The sequence below is a fragment of the Indicator indicator genome, chromosome 18 (genome assembly GCF_027791375.1).
Source record: "Indicator indicator isolate 239-I01 chromosome 18, UM_Iind_1.1, whole genome shotgun sequence".
Taxonomy (NCBI): domain Eukaryota; kingdom Metazoa; phylum Chordata; class Aves; order Piciformes; family Indicatoridae; genus Indicator; species Indicator indicator.
This window is the reverse complement of record NC_072027.1, coordinates 487,439-494,578: the sequence shown is the minus strand read 5'-3', so window position 1 is coordinate 494,578 and position 7,140 is coordinate 487,439. Positions and strand designations below refer to the sequence as shown.

Below are 7,140 nucleotides of genomic sequence, written 5' to 3'. Positions count from 1 at the left end.
GGTGCTAAGAGACCTAAGTTAGAATCTTCTGCAGCCCAGCCCTGGACACCTCTAATATGATAGCTGTTAAAATAACATGATGAAATAATCAGTACAAACACAAAAAACTGTCAAATAAAAACATAAGCTCCCTGCTTTCATGCCACAAACAAGCAGGTATCCAACCTGGGAGGCAGAAATACAGCATTGGAATCATAGCAAGAAGCTTTAACAGAAATATTCAGCATGAAGCTCTTTGCTTTAAACAGGCATCACCAAACACTTCTGCTCCCCCCCTGCAGAAAAAGACTGCAGACAAACACCAAGAGAAAAGTTTCTCTGTGCTAAAAAGAGGCTTTGGCGTAGATCACCTGATGGTCCAGATTCCAAACAGAAAGCTGCAAGGTGAAGGTAACACCAAACATAATTTCAGTGGCCACTTCACAGTCTGAGAGCATTTAAGCTATTTGCAATGACAATTCCTCCCTCCCAGGTGCAGAATTCCTAGGAGACTGACAGCAAGAGCAGTCACAGGCTTGTGACTCCATCCAGCAACAGGATTCATCTGTGTCTGACTGCACCTCCCTGCCTGGACAGCCACAGGATGCCAAAGGTCCTTCTCTCTCCATACTTAGAGCATGCACTGGGTGGGTTGGAAGGGACTTTTAGAGCTCATCCAGTCCAACCCTCTGCACTCAGCAGGGACAGCCACACTTACAGCAGGTTGCTCAGAGCCCTGAACAACCTGAGCTGCAATGGCTCCAGGGATGGGACATCTCCCACGTCTCTGGGTGTCTTCAAGCAAGAGTCAACTCCAAGCCACTCCTTTCTGTTTCACTGTCACTTGCAGCACAGGAGATGTAAACAGGAATGGCTACTGTGGTTTCACTGGGCAATTCCTTAAGCACACCAAAATACACCAACAGCTCTGCTCAGAGAGTGATGGAGCACTCCACAGCAGGAGCAGAGCTCCTCCCTCTGCAGTTAGATCCTGTTTCCATGAAAGTGTCTGGCAATGAAGAGACAACAGCAATCGTTAATGCCATAGTAGTCTGCTTTGCCACCATGCATGGAGACAGAAAAACTCCTAGTTCCCTTGAAGCTTTACATATGCCAGAGGAAAAATTTGATACAGCAGGCTGGGTGCCAACACACACAACTTTCCCCCCATGCTGCTACATAACAAAAAGGCATTAGAATTGTTGATGTGTGTAGCTCACAGGAGAGCTCCACTTGGCTCAGGCTGCTGGAAACTCCCCAGCAAGTGAGATTAACCATGTTGTTTCTTCCTACTTCCTAATCAATGACATTCAGAAGCCACAGGGCTTGTTTGCTGAGTTCTGCGTAGCTGCTTTGCACTATAATCATGGAGTGGAATCAATCACAAGCACAACAAGTAATGCAGAACAGAGTGCCATGTTTCACCAGCCTTCTCCTGAAGCAGCAGCTTGGTTTCACATTCTGAATCTGCATAACAGGATAAAGGGATTTCTTTTATTGAGAGCTTTCTTAAGAAAGGGGAACACCACAGAATGAGCAGTTCCTGTCAGCTACAGTCACACTGGAGCTATGGCCAGAGACACAGCTGGTGCTGCTGAAAGGAATTCTCTTTGCTCTCACTGAAGAGAACAGCTTGGAGAATGTTTATGAAGGAGGCTGAGACAGCATCACCTAACTAAACCAAACAAGTCATCCACTGACACATCTTAGTCTTCACATTTGTAATAGATAGACACAGCATTTAAATAAACAGAACCAACACAACTGAGCCTGGGACCCTGCTCACCCTTTCCCAACATGCCTCGATTCAAGGCTCCTCTCAAGCATTCGATCAGGCAAAGGATTTTAACAAAGGTTTAACCCGTCTGCACAGCCAGACATTAAAGGAATATGGTCCAGAAAGCTTTAGTGTAACTACTGCATTGAGCTCTACAGCCATCAGGGTGCTTGAGAACCAAAAACCAGAACCAGTTCATGGCAAAAGATAAAAGTGAAGAAGTAAACACAGAGATCTGTGAAAACATCTCCCATTTTGCTGTAGGTGTCCATGGAGCGACTGATCACCTCTGCAGGGATTCCAGACAGCAGCAGAGCAGCAGTCAGCACTGTGGTTTTCACCTTCTTCTCACACTGAGGGAGAAAACCCAAACAGCAGCATTAGGTTCACCCTTTGGTATAATCCAGTCCTGCTTTACAGGTCACACAGGTGCCCATGTCACACACGCATAGCCAGGCACATTCTGGACACATTGGCAGGAGCAGTAGCTTTGGACTGATCCCAGGCATGCTCCAGGATCCACAACACTCCTCCCAGCTATAGATTCAAGCTGTGAAGGATCTAGGGGAGCTGAGTGAGAGGCTGGCTAGCAGCAGATCAAATTCATCACAGACACTGTGGCTACTTCACACTGGCTCTTATAGCAGGCTACAAAGTGGGGCTGTGCAGTGGGAGTAGGAAGAGACCCAGACAGGGGCAGACTGGGTTTAAAAAGCCAAGCCAGGCATGTCCAGTGATGGCACAGGATTCACCTCATCACACTGCATAGCAAAAAGGTTAGTTTTGCTCTAGAATGGAAAATCAACTGTTTCTTCCTCTTTTTAGTATGACTCCATCTGGCAATTTTATCTTCTGAAGTGCCCAAAAGCCCTTTTCAAAGCCATTCTGTGCTTAAGATGAGAAATCCTGAGTCAGAGACACAGGAAAAGGTGATAATGGCTGAAAATGTTGGTCATTTGACGATACTTGCTGGATATCTTGATTTAATCCAACCTAAATTAAGCTGTCAAGAACCCTTCTAGATTTCACAAGAGAAAACTGAAGGCTGGCAAGGTGATTGCTCTCCTCTGGGTGTAACCACAGCACCAGCAATTCATGGAGATGAACCAGCTCTGGAGAGCTGATTTTAAAGGCAGCAAAAACAAGATCAAAAAGACCTAGTGCCAGTCTAAGGCTAATTCTACTGCTCTGCACTGTGACACCTCAGTTTAAAATTACTACCATGAAGTTTTGTCTTCCATGGTAGCTACAAAACAACTGCTGATTTATTCTGCTTTGCTACAGGTGATCTATTATTCCTTTTAAAATGTAAACTTCCCCTTTCATCCGTGAAAGGAGCATCCCTCAGATCTGCTTTGCACTGACACAATCGCCAGCCAAACAAACCCTTCACCACAATTAGCTGGTGTAAATCTCCACAGCAAGTGACAGGGCAAATTTGGCTAATAAGCAGCAAGTTTCCCACAGAAATAAATGCCTCATTTCAAGCTGCCATTCAGACTGAGACTAGCAATAGGATGCAGAGCCCTTGAAACCCCAAGGTCATCTCATTGTTTAAACACCCTCCCAAATTGCATCCAGGTATCTCATGCAGAACAGCTGCTGACAGAACAAACAGCAACCACAAAAGGGCAAGATCTAGAGGGAAAGCAAAAGCTTCCCAAAGACATGAAAGAGCTCTCCTGGGCAGATGCCTTCCACCAGGCTACAAGCTAAGCAAGCTGCCAGTTCACATTATCACAGCAACTTAAGTTTGGACTAAATCCGGGCAGACTAAAAACTAGTATGAACCATCAACATTTGGTATCTGCAGCTTAAGCCAAGGGATGGCTACTCCACGTGCATTGGGCCTAAACCAGCACAGACTAAGCACAAGTTTCAAGTTTAGAACATTTCAAATTTATCTGATTTGGGGAAAAAAGAAAACAAAAAACATTTACCTTTGGAAAGTACTTGGAGAGCCCCATGTAAGCAAGTTGTAGAGTAAGAAATGGTGCAAATATTGACTGAGGGAACAGAAAATGTGAAAAATTAGCTTGGTTAAAGTAAGAGCGAGCAAAGCCAACACAATGCTTTCCAAATCATCAAAGAAAAGCAGGTGTGCTGAGCAGCACAGATCCACCTCCAAGAGTCTACAGAGATTTTGTTCAGGCTTTATACAGCTGCTGGAAGCGTCAGGGGTGCCTGAAGCCCAACCTCAGTTGCTTCTGACAGACTTCAGGCCTAGACAAAGGTCCTTCCCTGTCAGCACACGGCCTGTGTGCGTCCCTGAACTCACCAGGTACTTACAGACGAACGCCCTGACGGCGATGGCCAGCAGGGCGCATCCCACCAGCCGGAAAACTCGGAACGAGTCGAACTCCTCTGCAGCATTCCCGTTCTCCTGGCTCGGCTTCTCGTGCATCAGCTGGTTCCTCAGCTTCAGGGCCTCATCGAACCTGGACAAGTACTGCTCCAACCCGTGGCTAGGGGGCCGCGGGGCCGCTTCAGGCGGCAGGTCCCCTCTGCCGCGGTGCCGGAGCTCACCTGGCCCCTCACTGCCCAGCTCCGGAGCTTTACTGAACAAGTCCTTCTCCCCTCTGAGGTCTAGCATGCTGCCTGCATGCTCGGCTGGCCCTGCCCCGGGGCAGACAGAATCCCCAAGCACAATTCGCTTGGAAACGGAAGGGATGGGAAGGGAGTTTGATTTCTCCTGTTCCAGCTGCAGCTTGGATTCCGTGTGACTTTCATCACCTAGAGCAGAGAGGAAAATCCAGAGTTGTGCATACCCAGGATGGGGAACAACATACTGGGCTGGGGTCCTGGGCTGATGTCTGTCCCCGGCAGTCAGCACTGGTGAGGCCACACAATGAGTACTGGGTTCAGTTTTGGGGCCCTCACTACAGGAAAGACACTGAGGAGCCAGAGTGATACAGAAAGGGACAACGAAGTTGGGGAAGGGTCTGGAGAATAGGGCTGGGGAAGAGCAGCTGAGGGACCTGGGATTGTTTAGTCTGGAGAAAGGGAGGCTGAGGGAAGACCTCATTGTTCTCTGCAACTCCCTGAAAGGAGGCTGGAGTCAAGTGGGGGTTGGTCTCTTCTCCCTAGTAACAAGCAGCCTCAAGTTGCACCAGGGAAGGTTTAGGTTGAATATTACAAGAAACTTCTTCCCTGAAAGGGTTCTCATCTGACATCCCTGGATACAGCCTATCCCTTTGAAAAAGCAAGGAGTTCAGCTGTACACACCCTGCTTCTGTATCAGAGGAAAGGTTTGCACCCAGACTGAAGTTACACCACAAACGATGATAACAGAAAGGGAAAAGGCACAGCGCGGACCAGGCTAAAACACTCATCAGCTTCACCTAAATTATGTTTTAACACAGCTGGATTCAGCACACTCCAGGCTCCCTTCCACCAGCCTACAAAGAACCCTCCATGAACCACATCCTTTGCACTGCAGGGCACAGACACAGGGCAGCAAGTTGTGCAGCATGGGTCAGGTGAAGCTGTCAGGCAACAACAGAGGTGAGAACATTGGACTTCCTTAAGCAACTCCACTGCATGTACAGGAGGAAACATGTTCAAAATACATGAACCAACATAAAAAAAGACAAAGATTTACAGCAAACCACACAGAAGCATCACAGAGTGACAAGTGAGCTGGCAATAGAAGTGTTCTCTGTCTTGTTCTCTCCCATCAGAGGCAAAGCAGTGTTAAACCTGCTGTACTAAACCTGAGGACCCCATCTTATGGCAAGAGGTGATACCAGGAACACAAACCAGATCAAGAAACATGCAGAGCAGGTCTGGTCCTACCATTGAAGAAGAGCCAATATGTCAGCATTAAAGCAGAATGATTCACAGCTTATGGGCATCCTTGCAAACAAATCTCAGTCAGCCTCCTCACAGTACAGAAATATAATGGACCCTCCCACGAATGCGCACAAAAACTCTGCGTGTCGAGCACTAACATCCAACGACTGCTTACTGTGCAGCTGTAAGAAAACGCTGACAGAAAAACACAGCTTTGACAGCGAGCAGTCACTGAATTAAACCGTGGGGGAGGCTCACTGCTTCTCGAGAAACTACCGAAGCGCAATTACAGCCTGTGACCTGGCGGTGAGGACAGGAACGGGCCCAGCACCCCGCCTCGACACCTTCCTGATGACAGAAGGATTTTACCCGCAGGTCTCCCGAGGCCCACGGAAGGTCGCGCCTTACTTAGCGCATCACTGAAGAGAAAGCCCGCACTCAGGGGCCGACCCACGGCTACTCATGGCCTATGAGGAGATTATGGGGAGCGGCTACAACAGCAGGAAGCCACAGCCAGCCCCGCAGCCGGGAGTCCTTACACCGCTGCGGCAGCCCCGCCGCCACCCAGCACGGGCCTCACCCTTGCCCGCCGCGGGGCGGTGGAAGCCCATGATGCGATTGATTCGCTCCTCCGAGTTCATCAGCAGCTTCCTCCGCCGCAGCTCGGCTCGGCGCTGAGAGGCCGAGAGCCCGGCGGGGAGCCCCGAGGGCGCAGCGTTCGCTCCCACGCCGTCGCCGTCCTCCATCCCCGACAGAAAGGGCCGCGGCGCTACCTCACCGCCGCACAAGAGGGCCGCCCCACCTCGGCGCGCAGGCGCCCGCGCCGGCCGCCGCCCGCCGGCTGAAGCAAGCGCCGCCGCTTTGAGGCAGGAGGTGGCATCACAGCGATGATGGCGCAGCGGAGGCACGGGAAGGGAAAGAGGGGCGATGGCCGCGGGCAGAGCTGCCCTACAGCTTCAGGGTAAGGGGCTTGGTATGGCTGCAGGAAAAGCCAACCAGCAGCGACGTGACCGCATGCTCCGCCTGGGACCAGCTCCTGCGTTAGTTTGCCTGAAATTCCAGATTCGGTCAACCTGGCAAATCCACCCTGCGCTCGGTGAGGGAAACCTGCTTACCAGGGCACTATGGAAATGAGTTCAGGCTGGTACTAGAAATTCTTCCCCGCGAGGCTGGCGAGACACTGGAACAGGCTGCTCCGGGAAGTTGTGGAGGCTCCAGGCCTGGCAGTGTTGAAAGCCAGGCTGGATAGGGCCTTCAGCAACCTGGTCTTGAAGGAGCTGTCCCTGCCTATGGCAGGGGGTTGGAACTGGATGGTCTTTAAATTCCTTTCCAACCCAAATTAGTCTGTGAGTCTGTGGTAACACTTCACTTATTCTACAGAGAGAGGAAAACAGTGTTCCATGTGGAAACATAAGCATTAGAATGCAAGAACGTTCACATTTGTAACCATAATGCAGTATTTACCCAACGCTGTAGCTGCAAAAACAAGGTCAAAGGGTCACCCTTCCAAAGCAGCAGCACATCAGAGGTACTCACAAAGCTCAGCTGACAAAGCTGTTTGATTTCCAGCAATGTTTGAAGGATAAGGCACA

At 49.8% G+C, this 7,140-nt stretch overlaps 1 protein-coding gene across 1 annotated transcript; it reads right to left on the bottom strand.

The window, feature by feature from the left end:
• Positions 1-1,617: 1,617 nt before the first annotated feature.
• Positions 1,618-6,294, bottom strand: CAMLG (calcium modulating ligand). The gene is made up of 4 exons (XM_054389080.1): positions 6,129-6,294; positions 4,035-4,489; positions 3,697-3,762; positions 1,618-2,109 (listed from the first exon to the last, which is right to left on the bottom strand). Exons 1-4 carry the CDS (start codon positions 6,292-6,294, stop codon positions 1,918-1,920), a joined length of 879 nt encoding a protein of 292 aa, XP_054245055.1. The 3' UTR covers positions 1,618-1,917.
• Between the last annotated feature and the right edge of the window lie 846 nt (positions 6,295-7,140).

Coding starts and splice junctions, on each gene's coding strand:
- CAMLG (XM_054389080.1), bottom strand. CDS start 6,294: ATGGAGGACGGCGACGGCGTGGGAGCGAACGCTGCGCCCTCGGGGCTC. Junction 3,763..4,034: donor CGTTCGTCTGTAAGTACCTG/GTGAGTTCAGGG, acceptor CTGTTCCCTCAG/TCAATATTTGCACCATTTCT. Junction 2,110..3,696: donor TCTCCAAGTACTTTCCAAAG/GTAAATGTTTTT, acceptor TTTCTCCCTCAG/TGTGAGAAGAAGGTGAAAAC.